This window comes from Dama dama, chromosome 9 (genome assembly GCF_033118175.1).
Source record: "Dama dama isolate Ldn47 chromosome 9, ASM3311817v1, whole genome shotgun sequence".
Classification (NCBI taxonomy): domain Eukaryota; kingdom Metazoa; phylum Chordata; class Mammalia; order Artiodactyla; family Cervidae; genus Dama; species Dama dama.
In genome coordinates, this window is record NC_083689.1 from 26,243,235 (window position 1) to 26,270,653 (window position 27,419).

The window sequence follows — 27,419 nt, forward strand, 5'->3', positions numbered from 1 at the left end:
CATTACTTTGCCAACAAAGGTCTGTCTAGTCAAGGCTATGGTTTTTCCAGTGGTCATGTATGGATGTGAGAGTTGGACGGTGAAGAAAGCTGAGTGCCGAAGAATTGATGCTTTTGAACTGTGGTGTTGGAGAAGACTCTTGAGAGTCCCTTGGACTGCAAGGAGATCCAACCAGTCCATCCTAAAGGAGATCAGTCCTGGGTGTTCATTGGAAGGACTGATGCTGAAGCTGAAACTCCAGTACTTTGGCCACCTCATGCGAAGAGTTGACTCACTGGAGAAGACCCTAATGCTGGGAAGGATTGGGGGCAGGAGGAGAAGGGGCCGACAGAGGATGAGATGGTTGGATAGCATCACCACCTAGATGTACATGGGTTTGGGTAGACTCTGGGAGTTGGTGATGGACAGGGAGGCCTGGTGTGCTGCGACTCATGGGGTCTCAAAGAGTCAGACACGACTGAGTGACTCAACTGAACTGAATGGCACGCATTTCCATTTTTCTTGTCCAGGAATCATTACTAATATGGTATTATCCTTCCCCTGCTCAGTAAAATCAGCAGGTAAGGGAGGACTGTTAGGCTGCTTCACTCAGACTTTAGCTTCAATTACATGTATTTCATTTGTGGATCCAAACCCTCCATCACCTCTGTTAGTGAGGAGGAACATTCTCCTTTTTGTACTTTGTCAATTACACATGGAAGAATGAGCAATTGGTAAATCATGTTTATAGTAAATCATCTTTTCCTTCATTTTGTAGAATTACTTGGATTTCTCCTTGGTAGTGTGGGTCTGTAACTGCCCCCGTGGACACAGATCCCTTTTAACACTAAACTGAAGTGTTCTTTTATTAATCCAAAGTGCCCCCAAGGCATTTTAATTTCAATACCTGTTAAAATAGCCCATGTCAAAACTTTAATAAAACTATGTTTAGATATGGAGTCAAATCCAGTCCAGTGGCCTCAGGAATAGCTCAGAAAGAAGCTAATGCCCCTGGGATAATTTCTCAGTACTCAGTTGTTTCAGGATAAAAGTCTGTCCTATGAATTTGTAAGTTTGGTATAGTCATCTTCATCCAAGGAGTTTATCATTCTCTTATAGGTCTGTTACTTGAAATATTAAAGTCAGTATTTAAGTTAGTCCTCCAGTTTTTATAAGAGCCCTCTCCAAGTTTAATTAGTTGCTGTTTAAGCAGACCATTCATTCTTTCAAACCAGCAGTTTGAGGATAATAAGAAATATGAAAGATCCATTGTATATTATGTTCCCGGTCAAACCCCTGTATTAACTTACCTTTAAACTGTGACCCATTGTCATTCTGAATTTGAAGTAGTTACCTGTTAGTTAACAGTTAAATTTGAAGTAGTTAACTGCAGTCCCATGGACTGCAGCATGCCAGGCCTCCCTGTCCTTCAGTATTTCCCAGAGTTTGCTCAAACTCAAGTTCATTGAGTAGGTGATGCCATCCAACCATCCCATCCTCCATCACCCGCTTCTCTTCCTGCCCTCAATCTTTCCCAGCATTGGGGTCTTTGCCAATGAGTTGGCTCTTTGCAAGAGGTGGTCAAAGTATTGGAGCTTTGGCATCAGTCCTTCCAATAAATATTCAGGGTTGATTTCCTTTAGGATTGACTGGTTTAATCTTTTTTCTGTCTAAGGGGCTCTTAAGAGGCTTCTCCACCACCACAGTTCAAAAGCATCAATTCTTCAGTATTTTTCCCAGATTGTGTCTTGCCTTTTTGTTTTTCAATGATAACTTCTTTAAGTGTGAGAAGTCCAAAGTACTTAAGTGTTCTACTAATTTATTTGAAGTACTTAAACGTGTTCTACTAATCTTTGCCTATTCCAAGTTTGTGAATATTCTTTTCTGTGTATTTTTAGACAGTTTTCTTAAACTAGCTTTACTGGTGTATAATTTGCATACCATAAAATTCATCATAAAATTAAAGTTTTCACTTTAATAATTTATGATTAATATGTACATTGGTACACCATAGTTTTAGACTTCCTTTACCTGAAAAAGTTTTGCATGCTCTTTTGCAGTTAAAATCTGACAGACTTTCTGTCTCAATATATACCTTGTGCAAATATTTAAAAATAGTCTTTGTTTCGGCATTTTTCACTTAACATAATGTTTTTGAGGTTCATCGCTGTTTTAGACTATAACAGTTGTAGCATGTCTATTTTTTTAAATTGTTAAATTGTATTTCATTCTAAGAAGATTACACATTTTGTCTAGCCATTCATGAGAAGATGAAAAGTTTGAAATTTTTTTTGTCTTCGTTTCTTTCATCTTTCCTTCCCTCCTTTTATTCTTCTCATTTCTCTTTTCCTTTCTTTTCTTTTTTTTCCATTTATTTTTATTAGTTGAAATTTTATTGTTTTAGTTTAGGCACTTTGATGAATAATGCTGCCATAAAGATTCAAATACATGTCTTTACATGGGCTGTGTATTTTTTCTTTTGTAGATATGTAGGAGGGGATTGCTGTGTCATATTAATATATATTTAATTTTTGAGGAAAGGTCCAGATTGCTTAAAAGATGACTATTATGTTACATACTGACCAAGAACATACCATGAATCTCATTTTTCTGCATCCTCTCCTTCACTTGGTATAGACAGTCTTTTGATTATTACTATTCTAGTATGTGTTTAACTATCTCAGTGATTTTAACTTGTGTTTCACTAGTGACTGTTACTGTTGAGGCTCTTAGATGCTTATTAAAAGCATTCCTGTACCTTTATTGAAATGTCTGTTCAAAGCGTTTCTCCGTTTTTCATTTATATTATCTGTCTTAAGTTGTAAGAATTTATGTTTTAGATACAAGTTCTTCATGAGATGTATGATTTTTAATTGTTTGTCTTACCAAGTTTTAAGAACTTAGATGTTTTAGATACAAGTTCTTTGTCAGATATATGATATGCATGTATTTTCTTTTTTCTGTGGCTTGTTTTTTCCTTTTTTAAATAGTATCTTCTGAAGCACAAGTGTTTTACATTTTCAAGAGATTCCATTGTTTTTTTTTTCTTTTGAGAACCTAGATTTTGGTGGTGTATCTAAGAAATCTTTGTTTAGCCTAATTGCGTAGTTTTCTCTTATGATTTCTTCTAGATGGTTTTCATTTTCAGCTATTATATTTTGGTCTAGTCCATTATGACTTCATTTTTGGTTTTGTTTTTGTTTTTCTTTGTTTTGTGTTTTTGCTTAAGAATAGCCAGTTGACCGAGTGCCATTTTAGAAGGCATTGAATTGCTTTTGTTGAAAATCAGTTGACCATATATGTGTCTGTTTGTTTGCTTTTGCTGAACTAATGTTTACTCTGTTTCATTTAACTATAATTCTATCTTGGTACTAATCTTCTATCTTAATTATTGTGGCTTGTTGTAAGTTGTCAAATCAGTACCATGAGTCTTACAGCTTTGTTCATTTTTAGAGTGATTTTGCTTATTTTAGGTTCTTTGTTTTTCCACATGAATGTAAGGATATGCTTGTTTTATAAATCCTGATAGGATTCTCATAAAAATTATTTATTGTTTATTTCATAATAAGACTATGTTTTACAGCAATTTTAGGTTTATAGCATGGAGTGGAAGGTATACAGATTTTTCTTTTTTTTTTTTTTTAACATTTTCTTTTGGTACTTTATTTACAGTTTTGAGAGCATTTATGGAGGGCAATCAGGTAGCTAGTACAGGACTTTATAAAATGTTGGTTCCCTTTGCCAGAAATTCTTTTAGAATTTATTCTAAAGAAATAAGATGGAAAGCTTTAGTTTCAAGGATATTCACTGAAGAGTTGTTTATAATTGCAAAAAACCCCAAAACTGTAAACAAAGAAATGTTCAACAATGGAAGACTGGTTATATCAATTATGGTATATCTATTCCATTAAAATACAAAAAAAAATCATATTAAAACATATTAAAACCTAAAAGCAAAAAAAGAGGCTAAGTCTAACTCATAAACACCAAAATTTTCTTTTGTCTATGCACAAAAAAAGCCTGTGTTTACACAGTAATCTTTTTCTTTTCTTCTGTGACAGTATTTGAACAATAAACACATTTAAATTTTAGCACAGCTTCCAATTATGCAGATGCATTGTTAAGTGTACCATTTGTATTTTAGTAGCTAAAGATGCTTTAGACTAGAGGGTCTTTAAAGTCGCTCAGTCGTGTCCGCCTCTTCGCGACCCCATGGACTGTAGCCTGCCAGGCTCCTCTGTCCATGGGATTTTCCAGGCAAAAGTACTGGAGTGGGTTGCCATTTCCTTCTCCAGGTATACAGATTTTTCATATACTTTCTGCCCCTCCTCATGCATAGTCTACACCATTATAAGCTACTCTCACAAAAGTCGTACATTGGTTAGAGTTGATGAACCTCACCCAAAGTACAGTTTATATTAGGGTTCACTCTTGGTAGTGTACATTCTTTGTGTTTGGACAAACATATAAAGCTATATTTTCACCATTATAGTATTATGCAGAGTAGTTTCCCAGACCTCAGATTCCTCTGAGTTCCACTTGTTAATTCCTTCCTTTCCACCAACCCCTGGCTTTTTTATAGTTTTGCATTTTCCACAGTGTCATATAGTTGAAATCATACCATATATAGTGTTTTCAGATTGGATTCTTTCACTTAGAAATACATAGTGTAAGTTTCCTCTGTGTCTTTTCATAGCTTAATAGCTCATTTCTTATAGCACTGAATAATAGTCTGTCTTCTGAATGTACCACAGTTTGTTTATTCATTCACATCCTGAAGAATATCTTGGTTGCCTCCATATTTTGCCAGTTGTGAATAGTTGCTGTAAACATCGAGGTGCAAGTGTTTCTGTGGATATAAATTTTCAACTCCTTTGGGTAAATACCAGGGAACATGATTACAAAATCATATGGTAAGAGTATTTTTAGTTGTGTAAGAAATTGCCAAACTGTCTTCCAAAGTGGCTGTACCATTTTGCATTATTAGCAGCGATGAAGGAGAGTTCTTGTTCCTCCACATCCTTTGCAGCATTTGGTGTTGTCAGGGTTCTGGATTTCGGTCTTTCTGATAAAAGTGTTGTGGTATCTTGTTACTTTAATTTGCATTCTTTGCTGGATTGTCTGTGAAGGTCTCTCACCCATTTTTTAATTATGTTGTTTGTTTTTGTATCTTTGTTTTAAGAGTTATTTATATGTTTTAGATAATGATCTTTTATCAGAACTCAGTTCAGTTCAGTCACTCAATCAATCGTGTCCGACTCTTTGCAACCCCATGGACTGCAGCACGCCAGGCTTCCCTGTCTATTACCAACTCCCAAAGCTTGCTCAAACTCATGTCTCTTGAGTTGGTGATGCCCTCCAACTGTCTCATCCTCTGTCATCCTCTTCTCCTCCTGCCTTCAGTCATTCCCAGCATGAAAATCATTTCCCAGCTGGAAAATTCCCAGCATTTTCCAATGAGTCAGTTCTTTGCATCAGGTGGCCAAAGTTTTGGAGTTTCAGCTTCAGCATCAGTCCTTCCAATGAATATTCAGGACTGATCTCCTTTAGGATGGACTGGTTGGATCTTCTTGCAGTCCGAGGGACTCTCAAGTCTTCTCCAACACCACAGTTCAAAAGCATCAATTCTTTATCAGAATACTTTTTTCAGATATTTTCTCCCAGTCAGTGGCTTGTCTCATTCTCTTAACTATGTCTTTTGTAGAGCTGTTTTTAATTTTAATGAAGTTCAGCTTATCTGTTTCTATTTTATATATCTTGCCTTTAGTGTTGTAAATAAATCATTGCTATACCCAGCATCATCTAGGTTTTCTCCTGTATTATCTTGTAGAGTTTTGTAGTTTTGCATTTTACATTTAGGTATGTGGTCAATTTTGAGTTAATTTTTGAAAAGTGTGTGAAGTGTGTCTAAATTATTTTTTTAAGATGTGGACATCCAGTTGTTTCAGCACCATTTGTTAAAAAGACTGACTTTGCTCCATTGTGCTTCTTTTGCTTTTTTGTCAAAGATCGGATGACTGTATTTACAGAGGTCCATCCCTGGGTTCTTTGTTTTGTTCCATTGATGTATTTGTTCTTTCAACAATACCACACTGTCTTGATTACTATAGCTTTGTGGTAAATCTTGAAGTCTGACAGCATCAGCCCTTTGATTTTTTTTTTCTTCTCTTTCAATGTTGTGTTGACTATCCACAAAATAACTTTATGGAATTTTGATTGGCATTGCATTGGTCTAAAATCAAGTGGGAAGTACTGATATCTTGACAAAATTGAGTATTTTTGTCCATGAACAAGGACTGTTGCTTCATTTATTTATTTCTTCTTTGATAATTTTTTATTAGAGTTTTGTAATTTTTCTTATATATAGATTTTATGTAGATTTTGTTAGATTTTTACCATAGTACAATTGACCCTTGGAAAATGCTGGTTTGAATTACACAAGTCCACTTACACGGTTTTTTTTCCCACTAAATTCTACAGTAATACAGGATTCACATTTGAATTAGCAGATGTGGAACTGCCAGTGTGGAGAATTGACTGTAAAATTATACTCAGATTTTTGACTCAGGAAGGTTTGGTATCCCTAAACCCCTGTGTTGTTCATGGGTCAACTGTATTTTATTTTCGGGTATGCTCATAATTTTCGGGTATTTGTTGTATCACATCCCACATATTCTTGCTGTTATATAGGAAAGCAGTGAACTTTTGTATATTAACAACTTATTGACCAGAGAAGTATTAATATGTCTTTTGTTACCTAAATGCTATTGATTGGAGACATTTCAGTATTCACATATATAACAAATTGCCAACTATGGACATTAGTTTCTGCAGAAATCCCCTGGCCAATGATATGCTAGCCTTGTATCCTGCAGCCTTGCTGTAATCACTTATTAGTTTCAGGAGTTTTCTTGGTCAGTTTTTTCAGGTTTTCTACATAAATGATCATATCATCTGAGAACAAGGACAGTTTTATGTCTTCCTTCACATCTGTATACCTTTTATTTCCTTTTCTTACTATATTAGCTAGGACTTCCAATACCATCTTTTTTTTTTTTTTTTTTTTTTCGCATTTTGCCTCTTTTATTTACAAGTTTCACTTAAATATCTCTCACGGTGAGAAAATCAACGTCAAAAAGAACACTGGTATACAGTTTACGAATATCAGTATATATTAAAGAACATGGTTAATTTTTCCAAGTAAATGCTTGATACGAAATATTTCCCCGGAGGCTAGTTAAATGTCAGGTGCCCGAGGTGTCAGGGAAAGAGCCTCGAGCCTGCTCAGGAGATGGTCACACTGCAGGCCACCTGTGTTTGGCACTTGGTGACACATGTGGCAGCTCAGAGGACAAAGCAGGGCCACCAGCCTTTATTCCTGCCCCAAAGCCACACCACGGCTTCCTCTGCGAGGAGAGCCACATTCAGAGACAAATGAACCACTTAAAATGTCAAATGAAAAATAGGTCACTAGGGACTGATGGATGAACAAGTCAAGCCAGATTCATTCTGAACATTTTCTTGTTGACCTTTTAAGCCAATCATACTTCTGGGGAAAATGTTAATACACCTCAAAGTTTACACTTTCATTATAATAAATTAGCTTTAATGCTCCAAATATCATCTCAGAAGACTGTACACATAACTTGACCTAACATACTAACCTGAACTTAGAACTTCTCTATTCATTTTGATCAATCCCCAGAATCAGCAGAACTGTATTATTTACATATATAACAATATCTAAAGTATACCAATATTACCAACATTTCTTACCTGAAATAAATATGCCATTTAAAGCACTAATAAAGCATAGTTTATTCAAAAATGACACCTTAAACAATCTCATCTTTTAGTTCATTTTAGAAGTCTCAATATCAAAATCTTTACATACAAGGAATGATAAGTATTTTGGAAGACCTGACAAGTACCACCAACCCCCTCTCCAATCCCACTATCCATGCTCAAGTGGTAGTCCGTGTGCCTCAGGCCAGTGACAGCAGAGTGATAGTCAGGGAGTCAGACACACTGGAGTTAACCAGGAGTAGCTGCTCCTAGAAGCCTTCATGGCAGAGTATATATTTTTTAAGATTTATTTGTTGGCTGTGGTTCATCTTCATTGTTGTGTGAGGGTTTTCTCTACTTGCAGCAAGTGGGGCTACTCTTCACTGTGGCATATGGGCTTCTCATTGTGGTAGCTTGTCTCGTGGAGCAGGGGCTCTAAGCCTGCAGACTTCCGTCGTTGCAGTGTATGGGCTCAGTAGCTGTGTCTCGGGGGCTCTAGAGCGCTGTCTCAGTAGTTGTGGCGCAGGCTTCATTACTCCTGGGCGTGTGGCATCTTCCTGGACCAGGAATTGAACTGGTGTCCCTAGCTTTGCAAGGTGGATTCTTAACCACTGGACCATCAGGGAGGCCCCGATACCATCTTAAAAGCCATGCTTCAGAGGGAGCATCGTTGCTTTTCTCTGTTCTTGGTGAAGCATTGAGTTTCTCACCATTAAGTGTGGTGCTGGCTGTTGGCGCTTTGCCAGATAGTTGTTACCAAGTTGAGAAAGTTCCCCTCTATTTCTTGCTTATTGAGAGTTTTGTCATGAATGGGTGTTGCATACAGAATGGAAAGGGAGAAATAAAACTACCTTTACCAGTTTCTGTGTGTAGAGGGATCTATAAACTTAACTAGTAAAATTTAAAGTATATCATGGTCACAGGATATAAAATCAATATATAAAAACTAGTTGTATTTCTTTATACTAGCAGTGAATAAGATTGAAAATGAAGTTAAGAAAACAGTATATTCAGAATAACCTCAAAAATATTAAACAATTTTTAAAAGTATAAAACTTATACACTGAAAAAAGTAAAATATTAATAAGTGAAATTAAAGATAATGTAAATATATGTAGAAACAATCAGGTTCTTACCCAGGAAGATGCAGTATTGTTAAGTATTAATCTGTAGATAAAAAATACTCTTGGAATTCCAGTTGCTGCTAGGCCATGTAAGAATCTTGGAAATTACCGCTCTGTTCTAATAACAACTATTAGGTTGGTTTAAGAGTAATTGCAATTGCATTGTTGAATATTGCCATTTGAAATTGCAATACATTCTTAAATAAATGTGGTTATGTTAAACATCAATTTAATGTGCATTTCTCTTTTTTTTTGCTAATGGCTTAGTAGATAGTGTTAGTTGCTTAGCCGTGTCCAACTCTTTGTGGCCCCATGAACTATAGCCCACCAGGCTCCTCTATCCATGGAATTCTCCAGGCAAGAATACTGGAGTGGGTAGCCATTCCCTTCTCCAGGAGATCTTCCTGACCCAAGTGTCAAACCTGGGTCTCCTGCATTGTTGACAGATGTTTCGCCATTTGAGCCACCAGGGAGCTAATGACTTATTACTTGCTATTTGTAATATTTATTTTAACTGTATATAGGAATAAACGAACTTATTTCTCATGGGCAAAAATGTGTTGATTTTAATGGTTCCTATTTTGATTAACAAAGATGTGTTTGAGCCTAGTTATGATGATTTAAAATTCATGGTCTGAAACTGCAGTTACTTTTGTACCAATCTAATACAAAGCTGAATAGACTGAAAAATAAATAACTTTTCTTAGGTCCATAAGGGAAGTGAGGTAACAAGGGAAGCTGCTGTTCCCAAATTAAAGAGAATGACAGATGAATACAAAAATCTCAAAACTTAGAGCAACAGTCTCTGAGGCAGCTAGTGTCAGCGTAGGAAAATTGAACTGTAATTGATGAACTTCTGGAGACTCAGTGTGGACTACTCTCAGTTAAAAAAACTGGGAAAGACCGAGTCATTGAAAGAACCTCCACCCTTTTATGAGTTTTACCTCATAGATCTCAAACAGGTTCTCATAGTGAATAATAGAGAAAAAACCCTTTGTGCTCCTGTCAGAGGGGAGGAAAAGGGAAACATTTTTGAAACATGCTATAGGCTTCTTAAGAATGTCTGCCCTTAGGAGAAACTATTCCATTAGAGCCTAACAGACCTGCAGAAAGGTAAATAACTCAGCTCTAGCCTACTCGAGCAATCCTGTCCCACCTAAAATGAGAACAACAGAGAAACATATGAAATTCACAGTCCACTGGCAAAGACTCACTTAAAGAATGAGACCTAATCTTAGAACTATAAAGTACTTCCCCTCCCATCACACCTTACTAGCATATTACTAAAGGTGTATTTGTAACCTTTTATCCAGTACATCATTTCTAACTAGCAAGAAAAAATTACAAGGATTTCTAGAGGGTAAAAATCAGTTGGAAGAGACAGAGCAAACATAGGAACAGATTCAAATATGGTAGAGATGTATAAAAAGAATTACACAGCATAACCAAATGGGATTTAACTTAGGTATACAAGGCTGGTTCAACAATCAAAAATCAACTACTGTAATCCATCACATCAGCAGACTAAATCCAGCAGTAATGGCTGAGATTTCAAAACTCTACTCTCAATAAGTGATATAACTGCTATAATGAAAAATTCATAAAGCTTATGTCTATCAGCCACTTTGATTTAATAGAGTTTTTTCAGACTTAGATCTTTCTGCAAGATAGAGCTTATTCTAGACCATAAAACAAGTCTCAGTAAGTTAAAAAGGATTGAAATCATACAGTTTTTCCTCTTAAGTGTATTGGAATTGAATTATAAATGGACACCAGAGCAAAATGTGGCAATTGAAACAGTGCCTTTGTAAATGACCTATAATTCGAGGAAGAGTTGACAACAGAAATTAGAAAGAATTTTGATGAATGAAAATGAACATGCATCACAATTTATGGAATTCAGCTGAAGGACCTTAGAGGGGAATTTTTAGTACTCTTATGGTCTCAATTGGAGAAGGCAATGGCACCCTACTCCAGTACTCTTGCCTGGAAAATCCCATGGACGGAGGAGCCTGGTAGGCTGTGGTCCATGGGGTCACTAAGACTCGGACACGACTGAGCTACTTTACTTTCACTTTTCACTTTCCTGCATTGGAGAAGGAAATGGCAAGAATCCCAGGGACGGGGAGCCTGGTGGGCTGAAGGCTGTGGGGTTGCACAGAGTCGGACATGACTGAAGTGACTTAGCGGCAGCAGCATGGTCTCAATTCAACCATCTTAAGTTTTTCCAGCTTAAGAATAATAAACTCAAAGTGAACAGAAGTTTGAGTGGAGATCAATGAAAAAACAGAAAAATAGTAGAGGAAAATCAATGAAACGAAAAGTTCTTTGAAAAGATCTATAATATTGTTATACCTTGAGATAGCTTGCCCTTTTAAAAAAGAGAATAAACAGATTACCAATATTAGGTATTGAAAAAGGGGATATTACTATCATACAGAAATTAAAAGTATTGTTAGGGAAGTTTATCAGTCAGTTTATACCAAAAAATTGGACAAATCTTAAAAAGACATACACTGGCAACGTACCTGGCAGTCCAGTGGTTGGGTCTCTGAGCCTCCAGTGCAAGGGGTAGAGAACTAATCTCTGTCTGTCTGGGAACTAAGATCCCACAAGCTGCATGGGAAAGGAAGAAAAGACATGCATTAATATAAATACATTTCTATTTGCTTATAAAAAGTAAATAGTTATTATATCTATTCCTGTAAGGAAATGCCTAGGCATAGATGGCTTTACTGCTAAGCATTTTTCAGATAGTTCAGTTTAGTCATTCAGTTGTGTTCGACTCTGCAGCCCCATGGACTGCAGCACCCCAGGCTTCCCTCTCCATCACCAGCTCCCGGAGTTTGCTCAAATTCATGTCCATTGAGCCAGTGATGCCATCCAACCATCTCATCCTCTGTCGTCCCCTTCTCCTCTTGCCTTCAGTCTTTCCCAGCATCAGGGTCTTTTCCAGTGAGTCGACATTTTGCATCAGGTGGCCAAAATATTGGAGCTTCAGCTTCAGTGTCAGTCCTTCCAATGAATAGTCAGGAGCGAGCTCGGGGCCCTCAGCAGCGGAGGTGGGAGGACCCAAGGGTGGGTACGAGACCTCTTAGCCGGAGGGTGAGGAACATATGGGCCGCCCCAACCCTAATCTATACCATTAGTACCAACTCACCCTCCTGGAGACAGCCAGAGGCTCTACCAGCAGGACAATGCTGGAAATGGGCCTCAAACGCTCACGCCAGCTCGGCCCCGCAGAGAAATGTTTAGTGAAGCATTATTATTAACATTAATACATATGTAAACTCTTTTGAGAAATGGAAGAAGGAACTTTTCAATCTCTTTTATGAATATAGTATTATCATGATGATGTACTATTGTAAGAAAACTGTGATTATTTCTCCTGAACATACCTGTAGAAATTAACAAAATAATAGCAGACCAAATCCATGAATATATTAGAAGTATTAGACATTTGTGATCAGGTTGGGTTTATCCTAGGAATGCAAGGAAGTCTAAAACCCGTAAAACAATTAATGTAGTATTCTTCATTAGTAAAAGAGTGGACAGAAGCTACATGATCCTTTCAGTAGGCAGAAAAAAAAAATTTGACAAAACTCAAAACTCGTTCCTGATAAAATTTTTAAAATTTAGCTCTATGGAAGGAAACTTCCTCAGTAACCCTTGTCTAGGACATGTATAAAAATTCTGTGCTGTAAGAAGTTTTTAGTTTCTATTTTTTCATTTATATCTCTGATCCATTTCTAATTTTTGATTATGGTATTAAAATCTTCCTTTTTTCTGTATTGATATGTGGTTGTTTTATCACTACTTGTAGATAATATCTTCCCCCCCATTGAATTCCCTTGGCACTTTTGTCAAAAATCAATTGAACATATATGTGTGGGTCTGATTTTGTTCTCTCGGTCCTATTTTATTGATCTATAAATTAATCTGATACCATACTGTCTTGAGTATTCTAGCTTTTATAAAATTGTCTTGAAATGTAAAATAAATATTCCATCTTCTTGTTTTCCAAAATTGGTTTAGTTATTTTAGATCTTTTACATTTCTATGTAAATTTTATAATCATCATGTCTATGTCTCTAAGGCAACTTGTTGATTACATTGAATTTGTAGAACATTTCCATCCATAAATTAGGTATATCTTATTTAGGACATCTTAATTTTCTTGCAGTGTTTTTTTTTTTTTTGTCAATGTTATATAGTTTTTTTTAGTTGGCAGTTTTATAGAGGTTTTGTGCATGCTTTTATAGACTTATTTCAAGTATTTCTGTGTTTTCATTCTACCTTTAATGGAATTAATTTTTTTTTCAGATTGTTCATTGCTGATATACAATAAAAGCATTGATTTTTGAATATTGAGCTTGTATCCTTAAATCTTGGTAAATTCACTTGTTTCTTTCTTAAAAAAAATAAATAATTTGTCTGTACCAATTTAATTTGTGCCACACTGCCTGCAGTCGGCTTCTTACTTCCTTGACCAGGGATCAGACCTAGGCCACAGCAGTGAAAACCCTGAGTGCTAACCACTGAACTGGAATTCCCTGAAAGCAGAATGTATAGAATTTACTTAATGTGCAGTCATGTCATCTCCATTGCATCTTTTCTCATGCCTTTCTTGTATACGTTATTGTTCTAGGAATTCAAATAGTTGGAGTATGTTTCTTTATGTCAGTACTTTAGCTGATAAATTCAGAAGGAATGATACAATTACAAAATGGCTTTTTCAGTAGCCCCTAATAACACCTGAGGTCTGGTCACTGATCAAAAATGGATACTAAATCTAATAGACGGAAAACTGATAGGAAAATTTCTAGTATTGTGGGCATATCAAATTGACAGTGTCTAAAACCACTCACTGTTTTTAACACTACTAAAAACTGGCACAACCAGACATTATGTGTCTACATATGTGATGTGGTAGAATATTCCACTAGGTCTTTAAAAAAAAAAAAAAAGCGCTTCTGTTTCTCTGTTGAATTCATGTTTATCTCACTTTCTTAAACATTTGGAGCATACTTAGAAATAGCTGCTTCAGTGTTGTCTGTTGATTCTCTCACTGCTGACAGCTGTAGATCTGTTTTTATAGATTGGTTTTTCTTTGGCTATGGATCATATAGTCCTCTTTGCATGATATTTTTTTTTGTTTTACTGGATGTCAGATTTCTATGTTGCTGTATTCCACCTTTTGTGTTATTTCTTTTTTTTTTTTCCATTTATTTTTATTAGTTGGAGGCTAATTGCTTTACAATATTGTAGTGGTTTTTGCCATACATTGACATGAGTAATATCTGTTTGAGTGAGTCTAGCACTTCTTTAGTGTAGACAAATTTATCACATTGCAAAGGAAATAGATTTCTGAAGATCCTACCTAATGTTCCATATATTATGTAGTCTTTCAACATAATACAAATTATGTAGAATACATAATACAGATTCTTTACCATCTGAGCCACTGGGAAGCCTGGTCTTGACACACCGCAAATCTGTCTCTGTCTTTTGAATTCATTGACACTGGCAGACTCTGCTAGGTTTCTCCCTTTTTGCATTGTAGCCTGGAGAGTACCTGTACTTAGTAAAATTGGAATGTTGTAAGGGTCATCTTAGGTTTTTAATTTCCTCTCTAAAGCATCCACATACATGTCCTACCTACTTTCCAAACTCTTGAAACTGTTGTTTAATATGGTTTGTCTGATTTTCCTTTTTTTTTTTTTTTTCACGTAGGAGAGTAAATCTATTCCTCATTATTCCATCTTGAAAGTAAACTTTTACAAATTTGCTTTTATTGTTTTATGTATTACATCAGGTAGGAGTTTTGGTGGGAGGAAGAACAAAAAAAAAAAACCACAGGCTAGTGCTTAAGGAAAAACAGCAGTGATTTTTTTGTTATGCTAAAAGTAAGTTCATTTGGATTTTGATTAGGATTTTGTTGTAAACTAATATTTGTATATAATCACAGACTTTGTGGAAAGTTGACATTTTTATAATAGCTTCCTTGTAAGTATATGCTATATCACTTCTTTTATTAAGCCCTATTTCCAATCATCAATAACATTGTATAGTTTTTTTATAAGTGATTTCTGTATTTCCTTATTAAATTTATATTTTGGTATTTATAGTTGCATTATTAGTGGAGTTTTAAAGTTATTTTTATAGTGTTTTATTCATATATTTTATAATTAACCATGGTACTTAATTTCCATTTTGTAGTATTTTAGATTGATTTTATTGCATATTAAGTATATTAAACTTTTGTGTTGTATAGTATCTTTTTATACCCCACCTTTTAAAAAATTCAGTTCATCTTTTAAAATGAAAATATCATTATTTTCTTTATGAGTGCTTTCTTCTTTTGATTTGCTTAGAAATCTTTCTTCCAGACAAATACATAAAAACTCAAATTTTCTTTGAGTACTACTGCAGTTTTTATTTTTTCCAAAGAGCTATCCAGGGGTTCTAACACTATTTTTTTTTTTAATGAATCACTTCTGTATCTTACTTTATTTTGTAATACATTCAAGTGATAATATCTTAAAAGTTTTTATGTCATTAATATCAGTTTCAAAAATTTGTTCTTTTTACATATTCTGTAATTTTAGCATTACTCTTCAGTAGGTGTAGCTTTGGGGCTCCCCTGCTGGCTTAGTGGTAAAGAATCGGTCTGTAATGCAGGAGACCCAGGTTCAGTTCCTGGGCTGGGAAGATGCCCTGGAGGAGGGCATGGCAACCCCCTCCAGTGTTCTTGCCTGGAGATTCCCCATGGACAGAGGAGCCTGGTGGGCTACAGTCCATGGGTCACAGAGTTGGACAGGACTGAGCGACTAAGCAGCAGCAGCAAGTGTGATTTTTCTTTAATTCAACACATACTAATAGATGTTCAAAATTTGAGATTAGGTAGATATCTTTTTTTTTTTTTTAGAGGTAGATAGCTTTTATAATCAGCTTTAGAGACTAGTTAAAGGCAGAATTTTTAAAATAATTATCACACTGTGTATTGAGGCCACATATCTGGGCAAGTAAAAGAAGGGGATTTTTTGGTTTGTTTTTAAAAAAATCTTGAAGTGATAGAATCACAATTTTTTGGTTAACATCTAAGTTTTTTGGTTCTTTTTTTTTCTGTATTGATACATTTTATAACCTTTGCTAAAGAAATATTTTTCTGTTTTTATAGTTTTGGTAAGCAGTTTGGAGGAAAAAGAGGATGTGATTGTCTTGTGTTAGAGCCTTCAGAAATGATTGTGGTAAGAACTTTAACAAATGTTGAATTCCTTTTTGTTACGCTTCACTTTCCACTTTAAATGTAGTAATCTTTTAAATACTCAAAAAGGTTCCATTAATGTGACTTTTTAAATGCTTTACTAAGTAGCATCAAGCCATATATATTTATATATACCTAGTTTGATGCATTTTCATCCACTTTGAATATTTTTTCTGATTCTTGAGAGAATTTGAAACACAATGCAGTTATATATAAAGTATTACCAATTTGATAATTCCTTTACTGCATTCACCAGAAAATTTAAATAAGAGCTCTGAAAGGGAACCCTGATTTTCCTATTCAATATAAGTAATAATCTTTGAGCATCCATGTTCTGTACCCTGGACTTGAGAGAAAGAGATAGAAAAAAAGAAACACAATTATATCCAAGTAAGAAATGGTTTATATTTTAAGAGTGTATTTAAGGAATAGTTCTTTACTTTTTCTCAAGAAAGCCAGGTAGTTAATTTAACTTTAGAAAATAAGGCTTTTTTCTTTCATCATTTGAAGAATCCAGAACACAGCTCTTTTTTGCCTTGTTCTGAGATGACCTTACTAGAAAACAGCTAATACTGAATGGATTCTTTGTCCTACTAGCATCTCATGTAGATGTCATCTGATTTGATTTAAACTATTGAGAAATGAGGTTGAATTCTTAATGTAGCCTTTAAAACTAAACTACTTTTTTATTTCATGGTGTTATAGTCAGATTGACATCTTCAGGTAGATTCTGTGATCTCTTTGCCAAATTGGATCATCTACGTTATCATGAGCTTAGTGTCCTAAATTTCAGGATTTTAAGCTCCTAAAAGGCTGAGATCAGTTTTTATTCTGTTTGTGTCTTCTTAGTATTGCAGAGTACTTCCCACATAGTAAATAAATAATCAGTAAATTTTACTGGTTGTCAAGTTTGTTCAAGGCTTAGACTATGTATTATGTTTATTTTCTTTAAGTGTTGGTATACATGGCATATCTATTAAGGCTTCAGAACTCTTTCTTTTAAATAAGTGCGTTGGAAAAAATAAATAAATAAATAAATAAGTGCATTGAGAGACGTGGAAGGAAAACTGCTTCAGGCAGTAGGGTTTTCTCATTTATTTGTGATGTGTATTTCTCATGCTTTATGGAAAAAGAATGGTGCTTTTGCCATAGTGTTTTCATATGCAATTGACCCTTAGAAAACATGGATTTGACTGCTCAGTCCACTTACGCAGGCATTTTTCAGTAGTAAATTCTGCAATACTACAGTCTGGTTGGTTGAATCCATGTATACAGAGGGCAGACTATAAGTTATATGTGGATTAAGCAACACCTTGTACATACTTTTGTTTTACTGTGGTAAAAGACACTTAAGATGAAATTTACTGTCTTAGCCATTTTTAAATGTAGAGTTCAATTTATTAAGTTAATTATTAAATTTATATCTTTTCATTTTCATTTTGAATTAAAGGGAAGAATTGTACTTCTCTTGCCCCAAGCCTGGAGTTAACCTTTTCTGTGAGATCTGCTTGCTCTTAGTGGAAAGCAGTATTGAGAAGCCAAGATCTGGCAGCTGACTGTCTTCATTGCTTCAGGTGCCTCAGTGCTTGTAAACCCTTTCAGTGAACAGAGCGAGAAAATACACATCTGAGTGTATATGTATACACGCACAGACATACACACTTACATATACACCTCTGTATTTACTTCTTTTATATCTATCTATAAAACCTAGAGTTAATTCTCGTGTTCTCTTTTGTTTATTTGTACCTTCTTTCACTAAATGGTGAGAAACTTGGTCCATTATCATCAAAATATTTACTTAAGACAGTTTTAAAATTGCTTGCTCAGAACAGTGTAGAAAACACTGCTAGCTAGAGTATTAACATATACATATACACTTTTTTTAAGTGTACAGTTTATTGATATTACAAATGTATGCCACTCATAACCTATCTATCAAAATATAAAATATTTGCATCACCTACCTTACAAAGTAAGGAAATATTCAGAAAATTATAGGGGCCTTGCAAAAGGACAGAGAATGGCCAGTGGGAGAACTAGATTAAAGGATCTCCCTTTGGCCAAATACGGGACTGTGTGAGAATCCAAATAAAAATGTGTACTGATTGTACCCTCCTGTATAATAAAGAGTTTATAAGTTCTAGTATTTTGAATGAATGAAAAGGAGAATTTCTTCCTGATAGTCAAATGCCAACTAATATGTCTTAAAGGAATGATTAAGTTACAAAATAATGAATGAATGCTCAAACTTGTCACTAATGTTTGTTGAGAAACGGGATACGTACATAATCTCATTTTATCTCCCCACAAATCATTGATGAAGGGAAAAATTACCAATTTTTGATGGGGAAACAAAAGGATATGATACCACTGTAACAAAAATTATTGCTACTGCCATCAGTATAGGCATAACGTGATATCATACTACTCCTGATACAGTGCACTGAAGAGGACAGAACATCATCTCTGAGAAATATGCCTGCTGGAAGTGCATGCCTGAAACTAGTCATTAAGAAATATCAGATAGACCAAATGGAAGACATTATTCAAATTGTTGGCTTATATTCTTCAAATATCCCAATGTCAAGAAACATCACAGAAAGACTGAGAAACTGTTTCATGTTGAAGGAGAAAAAAAGATATAACTAAATGGAATGCTTTTTATCTTGCATTAAATCTCGGAGGCAGGAGAGGGTCGTAGCTATAAATGATGATGTTGGCACAGTTGAGATTTGAACTTGGACTGTGGTCAGTGGTCCTCAACCTTTTTGGCACCAGTTTCATGGGTGACAATTTTTCACCCACTGGAGTGGGTGGTGATGGTTTTGAGATTATTCAAACTCATTACATTTATTGTACACTTTATTTCTCTTAATATTAATACATCATCTCCACCTCAGATCATCAGGCTTTAGATGCCAGAGGTTGGGGATACCTGGATTAGATACTGTTGAATTTCCTGTTTTTGATTATTTTGGGGGGATTGTGTAAGATAAAGTCTTTGTTCTAAGGAAATACATGTTGACACATTTTAGGGTCAAGAATCACTTTCTCTTCAATTTATACTCAGTGTTTCAGAAAAACAAAAAGTATGTGCAAGTATACAATTTTAAAAATCACCCAAAAAATCACATCAACTGTCTGTATTTATGATTGGTGATTTTTTAATTCCATAACTCTTATCTTATTGATGAGCAGCATAGGTAAAAATGTATTATGAGTAATAGGAGAAAATAATCTAAAATAATATTAGGATTTTTCTTTCTGAAGTTTTTGAGGATTTTATTTTCATTCCACCATTTGATGAATCTTTTTCTTTCTTTCTTTTTTTTTTTTTTTTAAGTTTTTCACTACTGTTACTTCCTTTGAAATACAAAATTGTACTTAATGTTTTCTAACAGTACAGATCTTTAATACTCAGTGTATCTTTTAGGTGAAAATATTTACAGTTCATAAAAATGCTTGGTCCCAGTGTGTACTTGGACAAATGTACATATGTACATATGTATTTGGTCTGAGTATACATAAGTAACATGTTTACTATTTCGACAAGTTCTATCAAATGGTTTTATTATGTATATATTTCTACAAATGTTGTGAGTAACCATTGGTGATTAGGAATGCCTATTTCTGAACACCTTCCTTGTTACCTGATAGGTTAGTCATCCCAATCTGACACATAATAATGAGATCTTAATTTGTGCATATTATCATATGCTTTATGGAAGGCTTATTTTTATTATCCATGTCTCTTGCCAGTTTTTCTACTAGGATTACTCTTTGTGATCATAAGAACTTTTTATTACTATATAAATGAACACTTTTGTTATAAGAGGTGGTTTATCATTTTATAACTAATCTAAAGTGAATTTTGCTCCTTGAAGAGGTTCTCTCAGGGTTACTTGAGATGCTGTCTCCTGGGCTTGAAGTCCTAAAAAATTCCTACCAAGTAAAACATAACTCAAAAAATTAAATTGAATTTTGTGTCTATTACAATTTTTTTTAAAATCTGTTGAGTTTTTTCCGTCTTACAACTTTTTGGTTTGAAGTCATATTCGAAAGACCTTCTGATGACAGGATTATTGAAGTGTTTTTTTTTTTTTTTTGAAGTTTTAAAATCTGTATTGCTTTATTGAATTTTATCAGTTCACTGTTTTAATTAAACTTTTAAATCTTACTTCTTCTGGGCAGCTGAAGACAGTGGTAAACACTTAACTACCTGTCTCCAAATATTTCCTCCAAAAACAATGTAGTACTAAAAGAAGGGTGTAAGAAATCTATGCACAAACCATTGTCACAACACAAGTTAAAACCAGAGGATGCTCAAACTTGAAAATAATTGTAAATATAAAGAGAGAAATCACCAGTTCCCAGCTTGTTATCTCTCACACTTCATCTCTACTCCCAACCTTCCAGCAAAACTTTATGATGAGTAAAGGCCAACCATCCAGATCCATAGAAAACCCAGAAAATGGAAGCTAGCAAATGGAGAAATGGTCGGCCTACACTGCAAGAAGACTAATTCTACACTAAGTGTAAAATATATGCATATGTCAAAACAAAAACTACGTTATTTAAAATTATGAGTAATTTGCAGAATAGTCACCCACATGCAGAGTTCAGGATTAAGACAAAAGGTTTTAAAAAGGGAACAAGCTGCCTTTGGCATTTAAGTGCTGAAGAAGCACATGAGTAAGTTTTAGGTTCCTGCAAGCCGAAGTGAACACAAAATCAGGCTTTGCAACCTCTCCTTCCACTAGCAAAACGAAAAAAATAGCTTAAAATATCTGTCCTTAAAAATATTTGACAAAAGTGAGTGTGCTTAGTCACTCAGTCATGTCTGACTCTTTGTGACCCCATGGACTATACAGCCCATGGAATTCTCCAGGCCAGAATAGTGAGGGTGGGTAGCCTTTCCCTTCTCCAGGGGATCTTCTCAACCCAGGGATGGAACCCAGGTCTTCTGCGTTGCAGGTAGATTCCTTACCAGCTGAGCCACAAGGGAAGCCCAAGAATACTGGAGTGGGTAGCCTATCCCTTCTGCAACAGATCTTCCCAACCCAGGAATCAAACCAGGATATCCTGCATTTCAGGCGGATTCTTAACCAATTGAGCTATCAGGGAAGCCCATTTGACAAAAGAGGTGCTATTAAATGAGGGATTTCATAAGACATCCTAGTATCACAAAAAGGTAAAAAAGGAAACTTGATAAATCTATGTACTATAAAAATGATAATTTTTACGTGTCAGCTAAGAAAAAGATTCTCCCCATCTTAGTCATGCAGATGAAAAGTGTGGCCACACTCCAGGCAGAATTAAATATATTCAGTCAACTAACTGAGGCATGTAGAATCAAAAATTTAAAAACTCAAGAAAAGAAAATGCTCCCCCTCCAAAAAGTAGAAAGAGTATGAATTTAGTAAGGAATGGATAACAAATCTTTTAGGAAAAAATGAATTATAAGGTTCCCCCAGGGAAAATCAAGTCAAATGAAAATTTAATAAGGTGTATCGAAGAAGGTCAGGAAAGAACCAAGTAAATGAACACATAGAATAAAAGTGTCAGAAATACTGTTACTTACGTGAAAGTCACTAAGAGAGCAAATCTTAAACCATCTCACTACAAAAATGTTAACTATGTGACATGGAGCTGTTAGCTAAAGCTATGGTGGTAATCACCTTGTAATATGTAAATGTATCAACAGTGTTGTACACCTTAAGCTTATACATTGTTCTGTTAGTCTTGAAATGGGAAAAAAGTGTCAGAGAAAATAGTGTGAGAAATAATTGTAAGAAATAAAACAAAAACAATACAAGGATCAAAGGACATTTAAAATGTTTAAGTACAGAAGTAATCCTAAAATAAAAATACAGGTCTTCCTAGGTACCAAAAAATATTTTTTTATTAAAAAGCAAGGAATACCTGTTTCTCAGAGAAATAAGTGTAACAAAATACACCTAAAAATGTTATCACAGAATTGAGACTGAAAATAGATTAGTCATACCAATAAATGTGAATGTGCTTAATCCACCTTAAGGCTACATCTTGAAAATTTTAAACCCATCAAACAACTTTCTGTCAAAGGATAAGTGAATACACACTGAAATGATAGAATTTGCAAAATAACCATAGTAAAAATATATCAACCTATGGAATACAGTACGTATCAACCTATGGAATACATCCAAAAATGGTCAGAAACTAAAGAGAATAAAAAGCAGACAATGAACCAACTCTCAGGAGATCCAAATATTAGAGATAACATATGGACATTTTAGCAGAAGATTAGAAAATATAAAATGAAAAAATTAATCCCAAACTCTACAACTTGAAACATAACTGAAAATAAAATCTCATCTAGGTTAAAGAGAAGGTAAAACTTAGCTGACTAGAGACTTAGGGAATTGAATGATAAGCAGGAAGAAGATAAGAGTTGCCTCTTTAAACAATAGTGGTTTGAACTGGACAGGTCCACTTACATGTATATTTTTATTTTGTGCATACTACAGTACTACATGATCCACAGTTGGTTGAATCTGTGGATGTCAGAGCTAAGGATACAGAGGACCAGCTGTAAAGTTATACACAGATTTTAAACTGCATGGAGGGTCAGGTGCTACTATGCCCCACAATGCTGAAGGGTCCACTGTGTACAGGTCCAAGGAAAAATAAAATATAATGGAATATAGGAGATAGGCAATAGAGTGAAAAAATTGTTGGTTTTTTTTTTTCCCTCATTTTATTTTCTGGACTAATTTTTTAAATCAGTGAAATATAGTTGATTTTACAATTAGTGCTATATAGCACAGTGACACAGTTATACATATATACATTCTTTTTCATATTATTTTCCATTATGGTTTATTGTAGAATATTCTCTGTGCCATACAGTAGGACCTTGTTGCTTACCCATTCTACATGTACCAGTTTGTATCTGCTAATCCCAAACTCCAATTAATCCCTCTCCCATTGCTCTCCCCCTTGGCAACCACCAGTCTATTCTTTATCTGTGATTTTGTTTCTGTTTCGTAGATAAGTTTATTTGTGTCATAGTTTAGGTTCTGTATGTAAGTGATATCATATGGTATTTGTCTTTTTCTTACTGACTTCACTTAGTATGATAATCTTCTGTTGTATCCATGTTACTGCAAATGGCATTATTTTACTCTTTATGACTGTGTAAGTATTCTATTGTGTATATGTACCACATCTTCTTTATTCATTCATTGATGGACATTTAGATTGCTTCCATGTTTTGGCTATTGTAGATAGTATTGCTATGAACACAGGGGGATGCATGTATCCTTCAAATTATAGTTTTGTCTGGCTAGATACCCATGAGTGGGAATGCTGGATCATAATGTAATGCTGTTTTTAGTTTTCTGACGAACATCTGTACTGTTTTCTGGAGTAGTGTAGGAGGGTTCGCTTTCCTCAACACCCTCTCCACCATTTATTTGTAGATGTATTTGACCATTCTGAGATGACACCTCATTGTAGTTTTGATTTGTGTTTCTGTAATAATTAGTAGCGTTGAGCATCTTTTCACATGCTTGTTGGCCATCTGTATGTCTTCTTTGGAGAAATGTCTCCAGATCTTTTTTCTGTTGGGTTGTTGTTTTGTTGTCAAGTTGTATGACCTGTTTGTATATTTTGGAAATTAAGCCCTTGTCGATCACATCATTTGCAAATATTTTCTCCCATTCTATAGGTTGTCTTTTTGTTTTGTTTATGGTTTTCTTTGCTGTGCAAAAGCTTGTTTGATTAGGTCCCAGTTGTTTGTTTTCATTTTTATTTCTATTTCCTTGAGAGACTCAGAGTGAAAAGGTCATATCCTTATATAATTGGAGTCATAGAGGACAGGTGGGAATAACCATATTATTATAAGTAAGAAATTTTTCCAAAACCAAAAAGATGTCATTTTACAGATTTTAAAGCTCTACAGGATAAACATAAACTCTAACAGGATAATACAAACTTATGCATAAGCACATCGTAGCAAAACTATTGAAACCAAAAGTAAAGAGAAAGTCATAAAGCTAGAAAGAGAAAAAAAAAACACTTCTAAAGGAGCAGTGGTAAAATACAGCAGTAATTTTACCTTCATTAGTTACAGAATTTAAACATTTTCACATAGATGCTAAGAAAATGTTTCATTAGTAGACCAGAACTCATTTTACTAAAAGAAAATTTTTCAGGCAGAAGAGAATCTCAGATGGAAGCACAGAGATATGGAACAAAGGACAGTGGACAGAATAAATATATGGGTGCATGTAAATGTGTGTTGGGCTTCCCTGGTACCTCAGAGAGTACAGAATCTGCCTGCAATGCAGAAGACCTGGGTTCAATCCCTGGGTTGGGAAGATCCTGTGGAGAAGGAAATAGCAACCCACTCCAGTATTCTTGCATGGAAAATCCTGTGGACAGAGGAGCCTGGTGGGCTACAGTCCATGGGGTTGCAAAGAGTCAGACATGACTGAATAACTAACATTTTTTGCTTTCAAATGTGTGTTGCCTACAGGTATGCTTTTTTTTTTTCAATTGTACATCCCTAATAATTTTTTTTTTAATTGAAGGTTTGTGGCAACCCTACATCAAGCTAGTCCATTGGTGCCATTTTTTATTATTATGTATGTTACAGTGATCTGTGATCATTGATCTTTGATGTTACTATTATGATTGTTTTGGGGCACCACGAACCACAGCCATATAAGATGGTCGATAAATGTTGTGTTTTGACTGCTCTACCAAACTGACTGTTCCCCCATCTCTCTTCCTATCCTCAGGCTTCCCTCTTCCCTAAGACACAACAATATTGAAATTAGGTCAGTTAGCAACCCTACTATGGCGTCTAAGTGCTCAAGTGAAAGGAACAGTTGTACATCTCTCACATTAAATCAAAAGCTGGAAATGATTAAAGCTTAGTGAGGAGGGCATGTTGAAAGTTAAGATAGGCTGAAAGCTAGGCTTCTTGTGCCAAACACCTAGCCAAGTTGTGATGGCAAAGGACAAGTTTTCAAAGGAAATGAAAAATCTTTACAGTGAACATATGAATGGTAAGAAAATGAAACTGCCTTATTGCTTAAAAGGTGAAAGTTTTAATGGCCTGTAGAGAATATCAAACCAACTATGACATTCCTTTAAGCCAAAACATAATCTAGTGCAAGGTCCGAGCTGTCTTTAATTCTGTGAATTCTTCTTTTAGCTAGAAGAAGTGAGAAAGCTGTAGAAGATATGTTTGAAGCTAGCAGAGGTTGGTTCAGGAAGTTTAGGGAAACAACACTCTGCATAATAGTTATATAGAATACATCTGCTTTTCAAGTATACATGGAATATTTTTAAAAGTTGACCATAGGTGGAACATCAAGCTCAAAAAAGATTTTAAATTTTACAATTTGTAGTTTTTGACCACCATGGAATTAATTTAAAAAACGATTACAAAAACAGAACTGCAACAGAATACAACTTTCGAAATTCAGGAGTGTATATTAAGTCACTTGTCAAAGAAGAATTGCTGTGAAAATGAGAAAATATATTTAGCTGAATGAAGATGACATATCAAAACGTGGAATTCAGCTTATATCTTCCTTGCTGAGCAAGAAAGGTAGCATTTAAACCTTAATACTATGAGGATGAAAGGCTGACATTACATGAGTTTTCACATCAGGAAATTAGAGCAGCAAACTATACCAACATAAATGAGAAGCAAAGAAATAATAAATATTAATATCAATGACCTGTCAATCAGACTTAAGAATCAGCAAAGGCATAAGTTAGTTCTCCAAAAAGAATAATAAAATTGATAAGTCCCCGTCAAAAATAAAGAACAAAACAGATATTACATAACCAGTGTCAGGAATAAAAAAAAAATTGTGCTATGGATCTAATGAACTTAAAAAAAAAGTAAAAGAAAGGATATTATGAATATTTTAAGCAAATAAATTTGAAATTTTAGAGTCAAACTCCTCAAGGTACACACCTTAACAAAACTGGCACACACCCTTAAAGAAATAGAAAATCTGCATAATCCAATATCTAGGAAGAAAATGAACCTGAAATTAAAGACCTTCTCATTTAGGAATTCTGACCCACATGGTTTCACTGATAAATTTTCTAAACATTTAAAGAAGAAATTACACATAAAGTCTAACAGAAAACAGAGAAAAATTGAATATGTTTCCTTAGCCTAGTTTAATTTTTTTTAATTGAAATATTGGTGACATATAACATTGTGTAAGAGCCCAGTTTAATTTTGAAAGCAAAACCTAGCAATATTACTCAAAAGGAGTATTACAGGTCATTTTTTTTTTAATGAAAGTATATTTTAAAATCTTCAAATGTTAGAAAATGAAATCCTCGTGATACATATATATGTACATATCTGGCAAAGTTGAATTTATTTCCAGAGTTGTGGGATTGATTTAGTATTTGAAAATCAGTGTGATTCATTATATTATACTATCTTTAGGGAAAAGAGTGAGATGATCATCTCTATTGATACAAAGAAAAATCACTTGATAATACTCAAAGTTCATTCATGAGGACTTTTAAAACGTAGCAAGATAGGGAAAGAGGGAAACGTTCAGAACCTTATTAAAAGTATCCGCACAAACCCTGCAGTAAACATTCAAAACCTTCTCCTGGCACTTGGGAATATGTTAGAGCTCACCAATTCCAAATCCAATGTCTAAAAAAACCTTGTAAGAGTGCATTTAGGCGAGAGGAAAAAGATATGAAATGAAAATATAAAACTGTCACAAATGATGTGATTTGCATATAGAAAATAGAAAACTGCTTGTGAACTCTAGGAATTAATAATCATTTCAGCAAGGTCTTTCAGTACTTGTTCATACAAATAGAAATCAATTCTATTTGTATTTATGAGTAGTAAAATATTAGATAAACAGAATTTAGTAAGCACTTATGTTAAAACATCCATATACATCAGAATAAATCTAACCAAAGTATAGGAGATCTCTATACAGAAAACCATAAAAAAAATTTGGGCTCTTCCTTAGCTCTGAATTAATTGAAAGAATCAATTTTTATGATATAAATTGTCTCCATATTGATATAAAATTCAATATAATCCCCATGAAAATCCCAGCAGATTGTCTTATGGAGATTAAGAAACTGACCTGACATAAAATTGGGTTGACCAAAAAGTTTGTCTGGGTTTTCCCGTAATGTTCCCATAATGTCTTAACAGAAAAACTTGAACTTTTTGGCCAACCCAATGTTTATGTCAGGTAATAGTTTCT

The 27,419-nt window shown here is 34.6% G+C and overlaps 1 protein-coding gene across 4 annotated transcripts in view; it reads left to right on the top strand.

Moving 5' to 3' along the window:
• RAPGEF6 (Rap guanine nucleotide exchange factor 6) overlaps positions 1–27,419 on the top strand; it is a 235,071-nt gene that overhangs the window by 47,838 nt on the left and 159,814 nt on the right. For all 4 annotated transcript variants that reach the window (XM_061150833.1, XM_061150834.1, XM_061150831.1 and 1 more), the window contains exon 5: positions 16,069–16,138. In XM_061150833.1, coding sequence (XP_061006816.1) covers positions 16,069–16,138 — 70 coding nt within the window. The remainder of the gene's footprint in view (positions 1–16,068; positions 16,139–27,419) is intronic.